The sequence below is a fragment of the Argiope bruennichi genome, chromosome 8, assembly GCF_947563725.1.
Source record: "Argiope bruennichi chromosome 8, qqArgBrue1.1, whole genome shotgun sequence".
In the NCBI taxonomy this organism is placed as follows: Eukaryota; Metazoa; Arthropoda; class Arachnida; order Araneae; family Araneidae; genus Argiope; species Argiope bruennichi.
Genome location: NC_079158.1, coordinates 32,542,254 through 32,565,160, shown reverse-complemented (window position 1 = coordinate 32,565,160; position 22,907 = coordinate 32,542,254). Strand labels below are relative to the sequence as shown.

At 28.1% G+C, this 22,907-nt stretch overlaps 2 protein-coding genes across 7 annotated transcripts in view; one reads left to right on the top strand and one right to left on the bottom strand.

Annotated features, from left to right (window-relative positions):
• The window catches only part of LOC129981765 (polypeptide N-acetylgalactosaminyltransferase 2-like), a 54,702-nt gene extending 37,414 nt beyond the window's left edge, over positions 1–17,288 (top strand). The window contains exons 6-15 of one of the 2 annotated variants that reach the window (XM_056092755.1): positions 2,062–2,183; positions 5,580–5,667; positions 7,561–7,633; positions 10,039–10,142; positions 10,579–10,801; positions 12,240–12,323; positions 12,917–13,046; positions 13,171–13,287; positions 14,359–14,561; positions 15,802–17,286. In XM_056092755.1, coding sequence (XP_055948730.1) covers positions 2,062–2,183; positions 5,580–5,667; positions 7,561–7,633; positions 10,039–10,142; positions 10,579–10,801; positions 12,240–12,323; positions 12,917–13,046; positions 13,171–13,287; positions 14,359–14,526 — 1,109 coding nt within the window. In that variant the 3' untranslated portion in view covers positions 14,527–14,561; positions 15,802–17,286. Of the gene's footprint in view, positions 1–2,061; positions 2,184–5,579; positions 5,668–7,560; positions 7,634–10,038; positions 10,143–10,578; positions 10,802–12,239; positions 12,324–12,916; positions 13,047–13,170; positions 13,288–14,358 lie in introns of both variants that reach the window. The other variant, XM_056092754.1, reaches the window with a different exon arrangement.
• A 2,437-nt stretch (positions 17,289–19,725) lies between these two features.
• Positions 19,726–22,907, bottom strand: part of LOC129981142 (5'-3' exonuclease PLD3-like) — a 150,244-nt gene continuing 147,062 nt past the window's right edge. For 2 of the 5 annotated variants that reach the window (XM_056091844.1, XM_056091843.1), the window contains exon 10: positions 19,729–21,876. In XM_056091844.1, coding sequence (XP_055947819.1) covers positions 21,692–21,876 — 185 coding nt within the window. In that variant the 3' untranslated portion in view covers positions 19,729–21,691. Of the gene's footprint in view, positions 21,877–22,907 lie in introns of all 5 variants that reach the window. The other 3 variants (XM_056091840.1, XM_056091841.1, XM_056091842.1) reach the window with 3 other exon arrangements.

Genomic DNA, 22,907 nt, shown 5'->3' with positions numbered 1-22,907 from the left:
AATCTTTTTAAGCTTTTATCTTTACATGTCGAATAATATTACATACTTTTTAATTCACCATTCTATTTATTGTGGGATAAGAATATTTATTTTTTTCTGTACTATTGCATATTATGTATATGTTACGGCCAGTATGGTTAATATTAACTGGCCGCTTTTGGTGACCAGTTGGTTCAATAGGATTAATGAAAGCTAGAGATTTCAATTAAATATTTTGATTGAGCGAAATTTTTTTACACTTCAAATTTTGATAGGTATATAACTTATACTGCTTTAGACTTCCTATAGAGTTCTGTTCTTTATACTATGTATATCACTAATTTTTTCATATATCTTTATACATACATATCAGGAAGGAACAGCATAAGTTAAAAATGAGTGCACTTAAAAAAAATTTTCGCCTTTGTTTGGTTGGTTAAGAAGGTTGGCTTGGAAGGTTTCGAAGGTAAAGTTTAAGAGTAACAAAATTGTAAATACTTCATTATACTAAAACATAAGAACATGGAAAAATTAACCGAATCTTCATATCTTGATCATCAACAATGGAGAAAAAAACCAGAATAAAATATTTATGACAAAAAAAAAAGAACATTATTTTTAATTTCACTTCAAGCATGAAATACAATGTTGTAAAATACGTTTAAAAAATTGATCTGAAATTGGAAAACAAGTTGTTTGGAAAAAAAAGTAGCATAATTGATAATTTTTTAAGTTTTTATCAAAACATTTTTTAGACTAATAATTTTTGGTTGTCATGGGAGAGAGCCAAAATTTTAATTTTAATTTATTAAAATTTTAAAAAATCTATCTGAGATGCGTATTCCATCTCACCAAAATATATATGTGCTAATTATGTTGATCTAGGTCATATGGTCTGCCTTGTTGAGTATCAACACACACATAGATTCTTTCATTATTAATGGAAATATATACTATATTTATTATTAATAATTGTCGTGATTAGTAATTATAATATCTAATTCAAATGGTAAATGCATGCGATCAATATATCTGCATATGAAAGATTATGTAACTGGAAATTCGGATTCGAACAAAAGCAAAGTTGTAGACAAACTGAATTGGATTCGAACAAGACACATTACATGCTATTTTAATCTATTTATCATTAAAAACTTTTCGGCTCTCTTTCGTTTCACTGCACGATTATTTAATATTCAAATTATTACATGTGGCTGGTCCACATGTGATGGATTGGTTTTATATGTACTATTTGGTAAAGACACTTTTTCAGTAAATGACCCAAATTAGTCTTACAGAAATGCACTTAGTGTGCGCGAATGGGCATGTATAGTTTCATAGTAGAACTCGTGTTTTACTCCCAGGACAATAAGAAAATGGTTCAGTTTCATAGAGCTGAAGAATTGATTACAGATTTGTGACTGTGAAGTCTAAGAAAGAGACATAATTTTAAAAATGTATTTCTCGGAGTTCGTAAAGTCTGAAATGTGTATTTTTGTCGAAATCTCGTTGTCAATTTTTTGACGATTATAATACTTTTTATTTGTATATATTTCATATAAGAGAAAAAAAAAACATCCATATTAAGATTTTGTTTATCTGTCTGTCTATAAACACGATGACTCATAATAAGAAAAAGAAAAATGAATAAATTTATTATTTTGGCAATTTGTTTATCGTCAGCAATGCAAATATGTATAAAATTTTGGTACAAAGTCATTGAACCGTTTGTCTGCCTATATGTATGAGAACACATTAACTCAAAAACGTAACGAATTCTATTAATGAAATTTAGTGTTGCATCATGAAATCAAAATTATACATTTGACAGTTTCTACGAATCGGTAAACGCGGATAATCATTATTTCGAAATACATGCTGCATTCTCTTTTCTATACGATTAAATTAGACCTAAAGTATATTTATTATATCGAATTAATATACAATAAAATTTTAGGAAGAATATATTTTCTTTTTGCACTTGACAAAATCACTAATCAATTTTGGCCTTCATTTTGAGATAGCTGTTATTTATAAATGATGCAAAACTTTTCATTCCTCATTTTTGTTTTTGTTTCACAGGTCTGAGTAGATCCCGAATGATTGGTGCTCAAAAGTCAACGGGAAGTCATGTGATATTTTTAGATAGTCACTGCGAAGTCAACGCTGATTGGCTGCCACCTTTGTTACAAATCGCTTATGAGGTAAATACAGTTTTTATTGTTACCAATTTCTAATATTGTTTCCCTGTGCACTAAGTCTCCTGGTAAGGAAGATAGTATTTCAAAAATATAATAATGGCTGCTAAATGGATGCCGATCCGTTAATCCTTGCCTCATATAAACTTGACTAAGATTTGGCGAGTTGGCGGAAAATTTAGCGGAAAAAATGAAAGAATCAGGGAATCTTGACGATAGTTCCATTAAGACTCGAATTCCAGCATTTGATGTAGCATTTAATGTCTTATTCCGCTATTTATAAAAAGTGATGATGCGCAGACGAAAGTGAGAATTGAATTGTGCTCAACTGAGTAGTTGCGCGAGGTCTGTATTTGGATATTGATCTCCAGCAAAGTCTCTGTGAGAGCTTTGTGTTATTTCGGCTGTAACGGCGATTAGATGAGTTTCCTTGTGGAATAATGCCTGCTGAACTTCTATTTGATAAATGGGGTTTTTTTATAACAGTATTGATTTAAAATGGCTTGATTTGATTAATATGTAGCTATTTTTTTTTTTAATATTTACAGCCGCATTTCCATAAAGTGCATGAAAAGTGATGCTGATAAAAATTACTGTTAAGCTTTTATTTCATAATATTTTTGTTCCTTTGTTTGGGGTAACTAATAGGATTCAATACTATATAAATATCTTAGGTTTATCAAAAAGATTTATTTATTTATATATATATATATATATATATATATATATTGTAAACTGCTTTATTATTGAGAACTCCACATTCATTATTGTTACATAAAAATGGATAATTAAATTTAGATTAATGAAATTTATAGGATCATGACATCAAAATTATACATTTGTATAATATTTTCTACAAATCGGTAAAAATGGTTAATTGAATGTTATGCAATTCTTAGATAAAATTATGCCTACTATATAAAAATGGATTGATTAACCTGTTATACAGAAAAATATTTGTAATACAACGATTCATTTTAGAAAAATGCAATATCAAAATTTTTCTGAAATATTTCGAAAACCTATTTTAACGTGTATTTCTGAAATCTGCACTTTTGCCTTGACCATGCTGTACTTTTGTCTTGGACCCTTTTGATGAAAACAATTCACAAATGCTTTGTGCAAAAAAGAAATTATTCCTCTTTAATTAACATTTTTTTCAGTGTAAAATATGCTTTCTTATTAAATAATTATGATCCTCTTCTAATAAAATGATTCTTATTGTCTAGCCTGAAGGCGAAAATGAATCCCGTTTGACCGATGCTTATTTTTAAATTTAGACAGTTTAATTACAGATTTAGACGGAATATTTATTTCAGGAATGCAGATTTATTAAAAATTCATATGCAGATATTTGTGTAACCATCATGACTTGAAAGAAATTTACTAATTGTGCAAAATGTTGTTCCCTTTGATTTATCGATAATTACAACTTCCAAAGAAAATAATCAAATTTTGGAAACTAAGCATTTATAATATATCAGATTAGTAGTGAAATACTGAACAAGAAAAAAATTGTTCGTAATCGTATGTGTGACATTAAGTTTTTCAAAAGATGATTTATTTCTTTAATGGCGAACATTTGGAAATGCCATTGATTTAAGTTGTATGAAATCATAATGTTGGCCTAGTTGCAGAATACAATATTCTTTTTATTTTTAATGTATCTGCGACATCCTTCCAAGGATTATTGTAAAAGAATGGTTTAGCGATTGCAAATTACAGGATTCTCACTATCCCAGGTGGGAACGATGAAGATGAGGCATTATTCATGAATTGATATGAGGTATAATTCAGAAATTGATATTTTGGCTTATTTTTTTAAGTTATCCTCATGTTAATATACAAATTGTCAATTCAGAACTCAACATTCCAAAAGCGACTCTGCATAGAATAATATAACATAATAATAGGCACCCATACAGCATTCGTGGATTCCTTAAACAGCTGGAAACATATCGTGATCGACGTCTAAAGTTTTACAATTGGGCCTTGCTTCAAATAGAATCTAATTCTTTTTTCAGTAAGGTAATTTCTGAAGACGAACGTTGAGATAATCTTATATGAAAACATCACTAATCAAAACTATTCACTTTTGGTTGGAACTTTAAAAATCCATTCTTCGTATGAAGTGTATCATCAGTGGCAAGTTTCCATAAGTTTGTGGTTTAGTATTTTCAAAAACTCGTTGGTTGATTCCGTTTTATATTGTAGTACCTTGAATAATGACTGACACATTCAGTTAGTTTAGAATCGTTGTGGTTGCACTAGAGGGTGATTTGCCGTTGGCAGCATTTTTACACATGTAGTTGTAGCTGTAAATCGATATTTAAATACAGAATTCCATAACAAGTGGATTGACTTACTAGGAATTATGGAACTTCTTCCTAGATCACCTGATTTGATGCCTCTTTATTTTTATTCACTAAGCCGCTTATGTTCTTCTATATATAAGACGCTTCTTTCAGGCATAATATATCTTTGCCTACAAATTTATGAATCTTGTCTTGATGGCACATGATGAACTGGATTAAGTATACAAAAGTATTTTTAGAAGAATGGAACTTTATATAAAGAAAAGAGATTTACTTTAGGCCAAAAGTCACTTTTATGTTTACGTTATATATTTTTCATTAAGATTTTATTATTGTAATTTTGTCTTTATAATAACTATCTTCATATTTTACTTTTTTTTAGCTTGGAAATCCATATTCCGAATGTTAACTATCAAATTTATAGTGCGAATTATTTGTATTATAATTCCAAGTATCAAATTCATACCAATTAAATTAAAGTGTAATTATATATTTCTCATTAATATAATTGGGTCCAGCTGGCAATTGTCTGTTTTCACAGAAATTGTTTTGTACATATATTTAATATTTTGTTTCTGATGAATTCATTCAAATTTTTATAATTTTTTTATAATAAATAAACATTAACAAACATTATAATTTTGTAATAAATTTAAAAAAAATTATGACGTGTGTTATGATTTTTCATTTATTAATATTTTGTATTTAAATTTCATAAGGAAAAGTGTAGTATTGTTGTGGTAGTATAACAGCTCCTGTCGCTCATTTTAAAATTAAATTAAAATTTAATTTTTAAATTAATTATTACTACACTGGAAATCTGCTAATTATTATTTTGTAAATACAGTATTATCTTGAATCTTCCATTTCAAAATTAAATTCGAATTTAAATTTTAAATTAATCGTTGTTACACTGGAAATTGTAAGCTGATAGTTATTATTATCTTGAGAATAAATTGTAAGCTGCTAGTTATTAGTTTGTGTATCCAGTATTACCTTGAGTAGAACACACTATATATTTTTAGTAATATTTATAGCTTTGGAGAATGAAATATTCTTAATACTTTTTTATAAATCTGTATTTTAGCATCCTAAAGCTTTGGTTAGCCCAGTCATCGACATAATCGATGCAGAAACCTTTCAGTACAAGCCGTCGTCTGGTGACTTGAAAGGGGGTATGTAACTTTTCTATTTATAACAGCATATTTGGTTTACGAAGTTTATTATATTAAGAATACTAACTGACTAAGTTAACTTCCTTTCTTTCAGTTGTGACGAATTTGCTATTTAGAATTTAAAAACATATGATAGGATTCGTAGATATAAGATATGATAAATAGTTTGATTTAGCCATTGATAATACCATTTTGATAATTAAACCATTTAACCCTTCTTTGAATGATTTTTTTTTGTGTGTGAAATAAATCGGGGTCATATAATTCATGTTCTAGATTAAAGGCAAAATGTCTGAAAAAATCCTAGTATAAACATATAAAATAATTTAAAAAATAGTACGATGGAAATATCCATCATCGTGCAAATTTACATGTTAAGTTCAGTACAAAATCTTCAGTGTTCTTCCTTTCTAAATTCATCGGCTCATTATTGCTTTTATTAACGAAAAAATCTCAGATTAGTTATAAAAAAATATTCACGAAATCGCACGTTTCTTCCAACACAACAAACAATGGAATGATATGATGAAACCCTCTATAAAAATTGTAACATGATTTTTTTTATAGCTACGTTAATTGTTACACAATAGTCGTGAAAAAAGTTTTCAGCAACAACCAATTTTCAGTTCAACTGTTTTGAGTAACATTTTTGGTTCGCTAAATATTATGATGGAAATTTCGATCATCATGCAAAGAAGGATTAATTTTTAGTTTCTGTCTAAGAAAAAAGTGAAAAACTTGAATCAGTCTAGACCTTTTGTTAATCACAATTTTTCCAAGCAGCAATTCCCTGAATCTGGTTACACAAAATTTTAATTATGGCCTTAAACAACAAAAATTAAATGTTTCTCAAGCGAAACATTGTTTTAGCCGCTATCCAAGTGGCGAACGCTTTTCCATTTAGTGAAGATATTGTTACGAATCTATAATGCTGCTTCCCAGCATAATTGGTTCCACCATCGGAAAGAATGTTTTACAGTCATCTGTACTGGAAGGAGTCCGGTGTTGCGTCGGAGGTTCCAGAGCTTGACGACCATTTGACGACTTTGGCGCCAAAATAGATTATACCCGAAACATCGAGAATTTTCCCGATCCATCCAGTAGGAACCTGGATACGCCTCGAACATTCCTGATTGGTTGAGAGGCTTCTTCTTCCCTTCTCCTGAGACCTATAAAAGGAGGCGACCGCAGCTGCTAGAGCAGAGTAGTCGAAAGTGACGGGGAAGAACTGGTCTTCCAGGGATAAGCGGAGCAGCGACGGAGTCAAGCTAGTGCTGAACTAAGCTGTGCGCTACTGTTTGCAGTAGAGAGTCTTGTTATATGCTGCTGTGTATGTTGTTGTTGCTGCACGTCTCGGCTGAAGATAATCGTCTTCTGTGCTGTATATAGTTGTCGTCTTTGTGCTGTCCTGTGTGTCTTCGTGTAAATAAACGTCGTTGTTTTATTTTCTATTGCCGCCTGGTGATTGAGCGTTCTTCATACCGTATAACTTCCACTATCCAAACGAACCCCGTAAAGTTCGTAACAATATCTATGTTTAATCAATGATTGTGACTAATCGAAGATTATCAGACAAATTAATACAATGCATCTCTAAACAAATCCACAAATGTTAGTATTCAAAATAAAATTGGAAAGCATTGAAGTTTATATTTTTTTTCTTTGTTTTTCATTTATTAATTTTTTTTTAAGTGGAAACTAAAATTGTTAAACGATGCAGTTACCAAAAATTACTGTGTTAGCCCCCTTTTTTGTTAAAAAAAAATTCACCAAAATAGTTTTTAATTTATAATAAACTGACTGATTAAACAAAATACATTAATCATAAATTGTATTCTGATTATTTTTTTTTTACATTTAAGATACATAACATTATCTTTTTATTCCCTCTAGGTTTCGATTGGGCTTTCAATTATAAATGGCAAACAGTTTCTAAAGCAGATTTTAATGAGTCCACATACTTCAAGTAAATATCAATTAATTTTTTTAATATTATTAAAATTTATTCTGTTGTGAAAATTTAAAGGATTATTCATACAATTTGAGCCAAACTAACCAAATCTATTAAATGAGAAAAAAAAATCCTTTGTTCCTTTTGCGATGAGAATAAAATTTTGTGAAATCGCAATCTACAATTGTTTAACAAATTAAAGCGGTGCATCGTTCTTCATTTTCTTTTCTTACTGTAGGAGAACAAAACATTTTAAGGGGTGTGAGAGAAAGCAATAAGGGATAAAGAAAGAAAAAAAGAAGGAAAAAATTTTGGTGGATCAATATAATTTGTTAGATAACTCAAAAAGTAAAAAATAAAAAAATGGACAAAAATATTATTTAGAATCTTTTATATAATACGATGAATGAAGTTGTGAAAATAATATACAACTTTCCCATAATGTTGGTTAAATCAAGATATGCAGGTCATACAACAATACTATTATTTTAAATTATTATACCATTATTTTAAAATCTGGGGCTGGTTAAATCTAATCCTTTAAAAGCTTTAAGAATTTTTAGATTAATGAATACATTTAAATTTCTAATTGATTCGATTTCGGCACTCGCGGAAAAATGAGGAAAATATCTTTTTAATTGGCAATGGAATTTAGATCCGACTTGATTAGTCAGTTGCAAATAGGAAATGGGAGAAAGTGTGAGTTTTCACATCTCTATATTTTACTTCTATAAGCATAATACTAAATTTATAAATTCAATAATAAATTCAGTTAATTGATATAATCATTTTTCCCTTTCAATTCTCTTTTATTCGTATTTTTTCTGTTTTAATTTGCGATTTTTTTTTTAAGTTTGTATCTTTATATGCTATTTGTGCAATTTCGATGCAAGCACTCTAAATTTTAATATGATCCGAAATTTTTTGAGATTTTTTGCAAATTGTTACGAGTTCAGTTATTCCAGACGCGATGTGAAACTTTGATTAATATTATGAAATACATTATAATGTTTCAATCCTTTTACAACGTGAATTTATAAATTTATGTTACCAGATGTCCCAAAAAGTTTATGCCGTTTTTGTTAGCGAGAAATAACAATCAGGACTGCTCCTTTCTTCGATTTGTATATCTGTTTATCAGCGGAAATGATTTTTTTTGGATGCCTCGTTGTTTCACAATGACATTAATTGGGCCAAGTAATGAAGAGATGCTTAGAGACAAAAAAGCGGAGCTCATGTTCAGTATTGTCCGGTCAGTCGACCACAAATTTTAAAGCACATACGAGAAATCCATCTCAGTGTTTTCTTTCTTCAAGCATCTTTATTATTTACAAATCATTCCAGAATTAGAAATTTGCTTTATGAATTTCAAATAGTTTAAACATTCCAAAATTAAGTTACATGAATCCTTGAGTTAATTGCCTTTTTAATAATGGTTTAAAAAAATTTTTAATCAAAGATTTCATTTAATTTTAATTTCAATATTGATTGTCTTTTTATATTTAAAGCTTAACAAGAAACATATATACTGAAATCTGTACTAATAATAAAGATGAAGGTATAAGTGTGCGCTTTGGCGCTCTTCAGGGCAGATCGTTTGATTTACAGAAAATAAAGTCGGAACATATATACTGTAAAGAGTGGGAATGTGCATTTTAAAACAATTTTTTTTAAATTTTAATTAAAAATTAAGCGAAATTTTTTTGCTTTTTTTGCAAAAACTTCTTTTGCATAATAATAAATTTTAGCCGTTTCATAATTTAAAAATTTTGCTTTATACAAATGTATTAATCGTGCCAGAAGTCTGAATTTAAAAAAAAAAAAATATTTCCAACAATAGATTATACTGATGCCCATAAACTTAAATGATTTTCATTTTTTCATCCACTATTTAATCCCATGATTTTCTCTCATTGCTGAAAGATTCTATTTAATATATATGTAATTTACAAACATGACTAAGAAAAGTGAAGCCCGCGAAATTTACAAGCATTGTACATTTATGTTTTTACTAGCGCTTTGATGTCACGGGACGTTGGAAGCATTCGTGCCTGCAATAAATAGAGCTGAAATAAAACAATTAAAATATCCTGAACCTAATGTCTGACAGTTTGGGAGATGGACATGAAATTATATCTAAAAGATTTAATTGAAATTAAATGTAATCAATATTCCCAATGAATCAGCCAGTTGCTAAGTGACTACTATAAGATATAATAAGTTGTCAAGATTTGGCATTTTCTGTAGCAAGCAGTATGAAGCCGCTCTTTACAGTAAAGCTCTTTTTCACTTTACTGTATTTTAATGAAATTATTTCTGTAAATGTGTGCTTTTATCGCCATTATTAGTTTATTTAAAAATTTAGATTGAAACATAAAAAGTAAGTCAAAGAACAATTAATGAATGAATTTTCGTTGCAGATCTCCTGTGATACATGGAGGCTTGTTCCTTGCAAACAAGTCTTGGTTTAATGAGCTTGGAGGTCTCGATAAAGGTTTAGATGTATGGGGACTAGAAAATATTGGTAAATATTTTTTTCATTTGTAATTAAAAAATTAAGATACTCGGAGAAAAAATGGCCTAATTTTGAAAACGTAATGGCCACTGTATTTTTATACTTAAAAATAGAATTATCTGAAAGAGAAAAATTGAATTGTCTGATTATCAAACGTATTTATTGGAAACAATTAAAAACTTTGATGCTATGACCAGAATTTTATTTTGTTTATATTGAATATTTTTCACATACATGGCAGATCTTCGGTGAAATCGAATTTTGAACTTACAATTTTTCCATTCCTAAACCAAAATTTTATCTGCACTTTTCTCTCTCTCTCTTCCTTAGACTTTAAAGGAGATATCGTCTCAAAAAAACATAATATCGAAGTTGATTTCATTATTTTTGTTTTAAAATCAAAACTGTTTCAGCTTTATGACTACAATTTATCAACTGATTGCAGAGATTTCCATCAAGACATGGCTGTGTGGGGGCGAAGTTCTGACTGTTCCATGCTCCAGAGTGGGACACGTGTTCCGTAGCAGGCATCCATATTCTTTCCCTCCCAATGGCAGCTTATCAACGTACTTAAAGAATTCCAAGAGAGTGGCAGAAGCGTGGCTTGACGAGTATAAATATCAATTCTACGAAGTCAAACCGCAAGCAAAGCATCAAACTATTAACAGGTTGTACACCATTTAGAACGATAAACCTTTCTCTCATTAAAAGTCATTATTTATAGCTCATTGTCCATTAATCATAATGTGGTTGTGGTTTCTGAGTCACCACATGCTCATGATTTCATACATACTGGTAATTTCATTGACCGAAACCCTCATCACTGATAACTTTCTTAAATTTTTCTAACGGCGAGTCTCGATTATTTGCAAGAAACGTATAGGATGTATAAAATAAATAATAATGGAATGAGTTTATCTATCCCATCTATTTTTTTTTCCTCTTTCCTATTTGTTTTTTAATGATGTTTTCAAAATTGTTCATCTTTTCACTGATTCACTTTACTATTCCTTATTAATACAAAATGCCGAACAACATCGTTCGCTATCTACCCGACATTGGCAGGTATTCAAAACATCGAACATCGTAGAAATATCGTACAATGTCGTGTGCTAATAGGGTTATGTTACTTTTACACATTTTGCTTTGATTAGTAGGGACATAAATCTTCAATGAATTTAATGATAACCTTTTTAAACATATTTTTATTAACTTAATAAAAAATTAATTTTTTATTAAGCTAATAAAAAACATTTTATTAAGCTAATAAAAAACATTTTATTAAGCTAATAAAAACCATTTTATTAAGCTAATAAAAACACATTTTTATTAGCTTAATAAAAAATGTGTTTTTGTTATTTTAATTATCTACTAATTTTTTATTCTTTTTTTTTATAATTCATTATTATAACTATTATGGATTCTTGCATTGTGTTATTAATCAAATTCTAGACCAAATGACGTCACAAGTATGGAATCAAAGTTATATTATTTATTTAAATGATAATTTCTGAAAATATCAAAATAATGCATTATCAAGAGGAATTTACATGTATACAAACTTTCAAACTTTGACACATCAGGAAGTTAGAGGAAAATACTTTTCAAAACTCTATTTTTACAAATTTGAAATAAGATAAGTTAAATAAAAAATATATATATTTAAAAACTGAAATCCACCTTCCCCTCTCATAGAGAAAAAATACATGGTCTAATATCTACTGCAAATTAAGGAGCTTACAATACATTAAAAAATATGTTTTACATTTTTTTTCTGGCTAAATAAAGTTTTTTTTTTCAGTAAGAGTTTATTTGCATCAATTGAACAAATTTTTTTTTGATAACCTTTACCGTTTTTGGCACATACCTATCAGATAATTTTACTGCAGCTTCAGTTCAATTAATCTTTTGCTCTGTAATTAAATATTTAAATAACTGAATATTCATAAAACAGTAAATTCCCATTTCACTAATTTAAATTCCCATTTTCTTTCTCATCGAATCATGCATTTATTTTTTTCCTCCCTAAAGCTGCGCAATTGTGCCTTAATTCAAATAATAATAATAATAAATGTTCAATTTAATTATATATTCTGTTTTTCACAGCATTGAAGGAATTCTAAGTCTAAAGCGAAAGCTAAAATGTAAACCATTCCAGTGGTATTTGGACAATGTTTATCCAAATTTGAAGTAAGTAATGATAATATATTATCTCATTTGCATTTATTGTGAAATTCGTATTTATTTATTCATGCTTAATATTCTGCAATTCTCTCCTTTTTCAAAGAATACCATATTAAAAATTACAAATCAACATATATCATAATTAACGATCATCAAATTTGTAAACTATTCTTATGTTTACTATTATGGATAGAATTTACTTGAAAAAAATTTTACATACATTTTTATAGCTTCTTATATAATCTTAGGTTTTCTATGCTTATGCCAATTAGTTTACAAACAATTAATTAAATAAACAATTAATGAATTTTCAGAATCATTATCCTTCATTAATTATTATTAGTTTTCAGTGTTAACAAATATAATTCAATTTGTTTTTCTATTCAAATTTATTTAAAACGTTTTTTAACCAAAAACAGGTTTTCGATATATATACACAAACATCGAATAAAATCAGAAAAAAAAATCTTCATCGTTTTCAAAATATTCCACAAACAATCTTTGTTCAGCAATCAAATTGGCTCCACGTTTGCACCAAACATTCATATTTCTATTCCATGAGTAATTTTTTATTTCATTTGTAATAACTTTCTTTGTAGGCCCATAAGTAAAGACATTTTAGCTATGGGCCAACTTCAGCAAGAAAACTTGTGTCTACAGAGCCAAAATGTCAAGGAAAACAAAACGACCATTGCATTAGCCCTTTGTGCTGCTAGTAAACCAGAACAGGCAAGTCCCCTTTTAATTCTGTAAAATCTTTTTTACTTTCTGATCCAAGTTAAAAAAAAAATCTGTTTTAATTTCTGATGTTTAAAGAAAGAATGGAACTGATCGAACGTATGATTTGTTACAGGAATGGCACTTTGCTAAATCTGGGGAGCTTCATCAAGGGAAGAACTGTTTGACAGTGAAATTAAATGCGAAGAAGCCAAAAGTTTATTTAGCAAAGTGCAGTAACAATACAAAACAGGTAAGGAGATAATTTAAACATTAATCGCTGGTCATATTGTAGTGAGAAATAAATATCCCCTTCTCAAATAGTCCCATAGTGGGTAGAAAAATCTACTGATAATTAGAATGGCGAACCCTGGTCTTATTTCAAGTTGCTAGACAATAAAGGCGATGCAAATATGTTCCAACTATTTCTCAACATATTTTGAAAGTAGTATATGAGTGCAATGGATGCTAACAATTTCATAATCGCTCAAATATCAATATTAGTGATCTTGATATTATACTTTATATGAAACTTGTACTGAAGTTGCGAGTTTTTTGCCGCCTTTTTATATTATTAAATTTTCATTCCTGCGTTATCATCTAGAACTGATATTTTAATTTTTAATTTTCATGTCTTATCCCTTCCCCCTCCTTAAATTGGTACCAGAAGTGGAATAACCCTGTTGTTGCGTGACGAGGGAACAGGCGGTACATATTCCATCTCGAAATATACAGTGAGCCCCTACCCTTGAAAAGTGCGTAAATCTAGTCTTTGCCTATAGATAAATAAGCAATGTAATTTATTGCAGATAAGGGTTAAGAAAAAAGCCGTTTGGAAGAAAATTATATGAGAAAGAATATAATTCTCAAAATTATAAAATATTAAAAAGTGTAAAAAAAATCTCTATATAAGTGTTGCGCAAACCCGAACTATTAGTCGATGGCTTCATAAGATTCAACAACAACAACAACAACAAAAAGATGCAATATTTTGATTACTTTCTAATTAATTAAATATTTAATTCTTGAGCTTTGGTTAAATGATGGTACTTTTTCTGTTATCTTGTATAGTAAGTAATCAAAATTTGATTCAATCTGGCACAGTTGTTTAAGAGGAGATGTACAAAATACATACATAATCACAATGATTTCTTTTATATTAAGATTATGCGCTAATTCTTAACGCCTTCGTTATATTCAGCAGAAAGTGAAACATTAGATATCAATGAAGCATATCTTTTGATTACTAAATTTCATAAATAAATGCAAATTTTCTGTCAGTAAAGATTTTTTTATTATTATTAATTTTCACTTTTTATTGTAGAAATGGAGCCGTCGTCGCAGGTTACTGATGTTACAAGGTTTGTGTCTGGAGAATGTTATGGATGCTGTGATAGGACATTTTTATTTAACACTGAACCCATGCCGCCAAAAAGCATTCTCGCAAAGATGGGATTTTTCTGTGGAATTGCAAAGCTGGGGTGACAGATAACATCAAATCGAAGAGTTTCGTTCTTGGGAAAGAAAGTAATGATTTGATTTGTTTTTCTAGACATTGAATTGATACCACGTCCCCAATATAAGTTTGTCTTGACCATATTAGCACAAAATGCCGATTATTTTTACGATATTTTCCCGAAAATGACCGGCATGCAGAACATCGGGCAACTTTGTGTAAATAGAGGTGTGTGAAACTCGTTACCCACATGTTCAAGATTATTTCTAGAAATGACTTGGATAAAAACAGTTTTAAAATTCATCTTTCTTCTGTGAAGAACTCGTGGCGGAGGCTATAGAAATTATTCCTTGAAATGAAACTGATAAACGAACCTATTGTATTTATTTATCCTCTATGTGGACTTTATGGTGAAAGCCATCAAAATAAGCAATTGATCAATACAATAATTGTGGTAGTGAAATTAGAATTCTTTATATTATTTCGAAATATTACCATTTGGATAAAATATAACGAATGATTTGGAGCTAGATGTTAGTAGGGACAGTATTTAGAAAGTAAAATGCTGAAATAGTTAAATAATTATTTAAAATAACGGCTGCTAGACGTCTCGTTCCACAAATGGGTGAAATAATATTAAAAGATTTTTTTTTCTTTGCATAAATGCTTCCCAAAAATAAATTAATAATTGAAATTCATTTTTATCCATCTAAATGAGTAAGAAGCTTTTGGAAATATGGTATAAGAGTAAGCTGCAACTCTAAATTGTAAGAATTTATTGTTCCCGTAAACCAGATCTGTGAAGGAGATAGATTTACTTCCCTGTCTTTTTACAAGCATGCCAAACAGGTTGATTAAGGGAAAAAATTAATCGATTCACATTGAAATATCGAAAGAAACGGGTATGAAATGCTACAAATCACTTCCATTTGTCTTTCACATAATTTTCGATTAAAGATGATATTCAGCATTTCGTTTAAGACTCTATTCGTTATGACTTAATAGTAAGAGCTCTGTTCCTCGAGTTGAGGATTCAGATTGGAAATTCAATGCCATCAAAGATCAGCATGTATATGTACCTGGTAAACACTGAATCATTTTAAAAGTCAAACATTTGCCCCTGATGTGGCACATCTTGGAGACTGAGAGATTCCCGTTTGGTTTTATTCGAGCACGATTCAAAACTTTAAGATTTTTTCTATAATTGTATTGTTGATATCTTCGATATTATGCGTGAAAGATTAAAATAATGAATTGATTTAATTAACAAATTAATCAGTTCCTTTCATTTTCATTAATTTGTATTTAAAGGATTATGTACTGACATTTTGAAGTGAATACTGAACTGGAAAAGTGAAATGGAATGTTGATTATATCCTGGAATGCATTAGGCTACAAACATCTGCCACTTTTGCGGAAGAAATAATGAACAACTGAAGACGAAAGGTGATAAACGATGCAGGTGCCGTTTTTGCGAATATTTCGTGAGCATAGCGACGAAAGCGTGTTGAATGTTAAGTCTAAGTTACAACTGCGGCTAGAAGTAATAGAGTAGGAGGGAGTAATAGGTGAGTTATTATGTAAAATACAATTCATTGGTTATGATCATGTGTTGTTGATTATAAGAAAGATTATTGTATGCAGTTGCTGTGAATTTTCAGTTTGTCACATTTTAACATTTGTACTTGTCGGCATGTATGATCATGGACCAAACGCTGATATCTGAACTCCCCCTATTAACAAAAAATGACCAACAATGTTGTTTCAATATCTTCATGATATCGACCAGAGTATCGAAAGTGGAGATATCGTTCAATATCTTGTGCTAATAATTCTCATACATTGATAATGAGATTACAATATAAGAACTCATACTGTAAGCTCATTATCAATAAATGGGAACTATCAATGATCAAATACAATCTTATATCATCAATTTATATATATAATATAGATTTTATTTTAATGTAAACATATATTCAAAACTAGGAAGAAAAATAACTGAGAATTTTTTTTTTAATTTGTTACTGCCCTTTTATAATTAGCTTTTGGATTAAAGTGGCCATAAAAAACAGTTCTAAACATTAAACGGAACTAATTATAAGTATTTTATATTTTTCCCCCAAATTTTCATGCAAGTAATTTGAAATTAAAGTAATAGAACATATTTGAAGAATAAATAATTAGACAAATTTGTCTGCATTTTCAAATTATGTTATCCAAAATGTCTTCCTTCAAACTATTTGAATGAATGAAAATTATGTAGTTTAAAATTATTTCTTGAGATTTAACCAATAAATCACCAAACGAACCTTTTAATATTCATTTAGTAAACAAAACTAATTTGGATTGACAGAAGGAATTAGACATAAACGAAATAAGAAGCAGATTTAGTTGGGTTTTTTTAGCTGTCTAAAACTAGTTGCTACTTTACTAGTTTCTGAAAAATTTTCAGTTATTTAAAGAAGCAGAACAAAAAAAAATTAGCCATAACTTATTTACTAAATGAAATTTGGCATATTTGTGCATTTTTTCATATATTAGTGTTACATTGAAAGATGTACGTACATCAGTATTTTAAAGAAATCAATTATTGTGATAAAATGTCTGTGATATTGTATTAAATATAAATAATGTAAACTTAATATTAAGCATGTACAATGGTTTTAATGGAGAAAATGTCACTGTGAGTAAAACATTCTGATTTTCTGTATACAAATTTTAGAGTTTTATATCATATTTGTATATGTAATTTAATTGCTATTAATCACAAAAGCAACCGTGTAAATCACATTTTAAAAAATGTATAGATAACTTGCATATATTTGTTCTATTTATTAAATTTTCTTCCAAATATTTTCAAAAAAGGAAATAAGTGTTAAAGCTAAATTTATGTAAATATAATTTTTTAAGATGTAAAGTATACAATTATACTATATTTTAAAGAAATAAATTTTATAATTTATTTATTTGTAATTGTATAATTTCTGCATGATTTTATTTCAGCAATGACATTTTAAGTAAAAAAATAACATTCAAATAAATTAATATAAAAAAAAATTTTGAATCTGAAGATATGCATGATATTAAAAAACTTAATTCATACAAGTCCTTGATATAAAAAAAAAGATTTTGAAGTTATTCAGTTTCTACAACATTATTTAAAATTATTGCAATACAAGTTGTTTTTGTTGAATCAAAGGTTTTTATTGTGCTCCTTGTTGGTTAATGGGAATTAAATAAATAATTGTATTAAACTGATTGAGAAGCAAATCTGTTTTTTCCCTCACCAGAAAACAGATCCCATTTTGCTTACTATTTAAAATAAAGTTCTTTTCTATAAAAAAATTAACAGTTTATTTGAAAGTATCTCTTTATCACATTTTAATTCGGCTTACTCTCCTGCAACTTCACATACTAAAATCAAAGCCAATTTACAAGTCATCAACATTTCAAAATCGCTAATCTTCACATAATCAGCTATCATAAAAAAAAATAATAATTTATTCTACAAATCCCTTACAATTTCCTAGACTGCATCTGTACTAAATGACGAAATTCTTATGATGTGCCTAGACGAAACAAACAAAGTCCATAATCCTTTTATGAAAAGTTCATGTGAATTGTAGATGGTCTCACTTAAGAAAGCCAGTGCAGCTATTTGCACACCAACTACAGGCCGGATTTTCATTCCATATCCTGTGAGATCTTCTTTGATTGGTGGTCTCAGAGTGATAGGCTCAGTAGTTGTCTGAGGTAACTCGCATGCAACACCCACAAGACAATTTACATTGCTGAAATAAAATGAAATATGAAACATAGATGACTCTCAAAAATTTTTTGCAGCAGCAAATGATTTCTTCATGTATCAATTTATTGAAATTTTCTCCATGCAGTAATTTTCACATGCAGTCTTGTTTTGCTCCATTCAGTTTTCTCCTGGATATCTTGCTTTGCTTTAAACAAAAAACAAAAGCATGCAAAAAATATTCATGCATATCCTCTGGCATGCACAACTAATATACATGCATATTAGACTAAATTTATTTCATTCACTAATTTCTTATATTTATTTTCTTTCATTTATTAAAGTTGTGATAAAAAAAGTCAATATGGATGGTTTATAAATTTTGTACTATAAATATAGACAGATGTGACATTAGTGATCTGATTTATTTAAGACATTACATAACAAATATGAATTTTGCAATCCAAATTAAATAAAATAATGAGAAAACTAAAATAAATTTTAGAAATGAATAGACAAATATTCAAGAAAATAAAACAAATCCCATTAGTCAAATAATTTCAAATAAAAACAATAATACACCTGGCATGGTATCATCATAACCATTTTTCAAAATTATCTTCCTTTAATACTTAAACAATTTGGTTACTACTTTAGAAACTAAAAAGCATCACAATTTAAAAATTAAATTCTGAAAAAAAAAACTTAATTGTATAATATGTTTATAGTAAATATTTTATTATCTACAAATTCCCCATTTGTTTTCAAAGTATTAAAATTATAGCATATTTACTAGTGCCTTTTTTAAATTAAAATAATCTACCATGCCATAAAAGAGAAATATTTTTCATCTATTCAATTTTGTCTTGATTTCCAAACAGATATATTAGGATAATGTCTGATGTTTTGTTGTGATTTCATGAATTGAAAGAACAGTGCTGGAATTATTTTTGTAGAAAAGTAAATCGAAATTTGCATTGTAAAATCCATTTTCTTTCAAATAAATTGTCAAAAAATTATTTTAACAGGTTTTTAAAACGACATATTTTTTAAAGTATCCATTAGCACAAGTTATTAGATTTAAAAAGGAAATGGAATGGAATACATTTTTAAAATATAATATTAATGCTTTTTTTTCTGTAAAATAAAAGTTACTCATAGGAAGCAAATTTTTTGTGCAAACATTGATTAGTTCAAAAATTTTCCTTCTATTTTTTTTTTAGTACTTTTTAACAAATATAATTATCTAGTTTGTTAGTAACACATAAAAAAAAATGTTACTTTTTTACTCTTTCACATAAGCTTAAATCTACAGTTAACTTAATATTAGTAAACCCACTGATGATTATTATTCTTCCATTCTTATGATAAAAGAATTTGAAAACCTATAAGAAAAATGTTGTTAATTTGAATTGAAAGGAAAAGAAACCAGACAGATAAAACAACAACTTTAATCAGATTATAATAATTTACATATAGAAACCCATAGCCAATAAAAGTACAAGCAAAAAATAGATAGAAATCATGCAATAAATAAATCCATACCAATATATAAATTACATAAAAGAACACAGCAGTATATTTCAACATGACAAGTCACACAAGTTATTTTAAACTAACATACTACTTAAAAGTACATAAGTTCATTTGCATATAAAAAGAAAAATTATATCACATTTACAAAAAATTTAATCAAAATGTTAAAAAACTAAAAATAATAAATTCCATTTTTAAATTATTGAGTACTATACTCCACTGTTTAATTAAAATAACTTCATTCAGAAATACACAACAAGAGTCAAAATTTTAAAGCCTAAAATAAATCTCATATATAACACTAATAACTTAGAGAATGCATTAAAAATTATAGTATGTTGTGCCTTATTAATCAATATTTACAACTTTTTCGTCATGCAGTATTATAAATTTAAATGCTTAATATATTTAAGGACTAAAATGTTCTGTCCTCCCAGTCAAACAAATGCTCATGGCATAAACTCAAAAACAACAACTACATATTAAGTACTAAAAAAAAAGATGCCTAACTAGATGACTAAAAGCCATCTAGTTGGGCTTTTTCCTAATATTAGAAGGATATTAAGGGTAAAAAGAAAACCCTCTAAAAGTCGTCTATCATCACTGAAAATAAATACAAAGTTAACAGATCAAATAATAAAATTATTTCACTTATTTATAGTCATATAATTCTATACAGCATTAAATTACCATGCATAAAAATACTGAGAATTTTCTCGTCAATTTTTTAAAAATTATCACAGGCTTAAAAATCCTTTTATGTAAGAATAAAATACCCGATTTTTTGTTATGTAAATCGACATGACAAATCATTTGCATTTTATTTTCAAAGCATGCATCATGTATGATCAATTGATTATCACTGACATGCCATTTATTCAAGTGAATTTTCTATGTGTCTGTCACCATGAAGAAACAACTATTGAAAAGGATTAAAAATCTTAATAGAATGGCAGAGTCATAGATATTGAAAATGCAAAATTTGTAACAATAATTCAACTGCTGTTTTGCTCTCAAAAATAAAAATACTCTGATTGAAATTGACTTAATGAAAACAGAATAAATCTGAACTTCAGGCATTGATTCCTGTTAACATCCTTTAAAATATTTTTCGATGTTAATAAGCTCCAGCACAAAATTTGGCATCATTTTTACAGACAAAATAATATAAATGTCTATTTCATTAAATCATTAGCTTCTTAAAGTACCTCGAAGTACAAAAAAAATTATTCCGAATTACTAAGGAAATAGCAAAAAAAAAAAAAAAAAAGTAATTAACAATAAATAAATAGTAACAATTACTTAATGACCTTAGTAATAAAATTATGAAGTATCTCTATTCAGACTATATCAACTATAACCAAATCAAAACTGAAAAACAATAATAAATCTAAGACTTGAATAAAGTGCCAAAACTCTCTAAGTACTTGAAAACTGTTACCATAAAATCAAGTGAGATTGTTTCAGCTGCAATGAGAATGTGCTCACGCTTTTCTGTACACATGAGCATACAACTGACTTATAGTAAAAGCCAGTAGTTCATAACCCTGATGCTGATTGATGGAACTACTGGCTTTCATTATTTGCCAGTTGACAGCAGATGTGTGCAATAATAATGATTAGTGGGCACATTTTCATTCCAACTGTCATGATCTTGCCTGATTTGAAGCATGCATTTGATAGGAGAAAGATCTATGCAACCCGTAGTTACACATTTATGGTGTCATTAATAATAATAATAAAAAAAGTAAAGTGGTGGTTAAGAGATACATTCACAATATATACATGAATTAAGTTTAAAACATTTCACAAGAAGCAAAAAGGCACCATTTACTTTAAAAGAATTTTTCAATAATCGAAATAACAGCAAATGTAATAAAAACAAGTTCCTGATTAAGAAATTCTATTTGCATTATATTACGTTATGTCTTTGAACTGTGAGAGTGGATGTGCATATTCAGATGCCCAGTCTCGCTTGAAAACTTCTTCCACTTGGTCACGTATAGGGTTATTCGCTTCAGTATCATTGATGACAGAATTGCGGAGGACAATACCAACCCCTCCTGTGTTCACAAAATAATCCTCGGCCCAATTAGATGTACCTTAAGAAGAAAATATTAATGCATCAAAAACTGCTTTTCTACACAAGTAAAATATAATGAATATTTTAACACTTTGCCAATGAATGCTCAGAATATAAACCAGTTTTCAGTGATATGTAACTATTCAGATTTTATGAAATCCATCGCAAACAAACTTCTATTCTATGAAAACTTAATGAGGATTAATTATAATATGTATTATTAATTCATATAAATACCAGAAATTTAATTAAATTATTTTCTTGCATTATAAAAGTTTTTTTTATATGCATTATATAGAAATTTGTTCAATAATTCAAAATATTTTCTAAATTATTATTTAAATGTTTTTTTTTTTTCATATTGTTGTCTTTTCTTTTATAGTTAATCTCAGAATTCCTTCAATTATTATTTATGATTGCCTAAAAATAAAAATAAGCCATGTGAAGAAAACATGGTGAAAAAAATGTGTTATTAAACTCAACTGCAAGTATACTACATAAAAATAAAATACTTATATGGAGCTATTGCTCAAAATCTTTGACTACAATTGCCTAATATATCTAAATATATAATTTGAGTCAGTTAAATATATCATACATACATATATAGTCAAGTATAAACAAATAAAAGCAAAAGGAAATTATAACATTTAGTATCAAAAAAATCTTATGTACTAAATAAAAAAATATACAAATTACTTTGCTTCTTCAAAAAAAAAAAAAAATATTACAATAAGTTTCAAATTTAAGACCAATTATTGAAATAGACCCAATCATTGATAGGATTTTGTCAATCATTATTTTTCATATGAAAACTTGTTACTCCTAATGACATCAATGGTTCTTTGCTCCAAACTCCTATTTTCAAGAAACAGTTTCACTATACATTCTTTCTGAGGAGAAACCACAACAGAGTTTCTCAGATATAAATACAAGAAGATTGATAGATTCAACAAGTAGTACATAGAAAGATTTTAACTAACAGGTATTATATCAAATTACAATTAACATTTCAAAAACTAAAAAATAAAAATATATATAACATTTTTA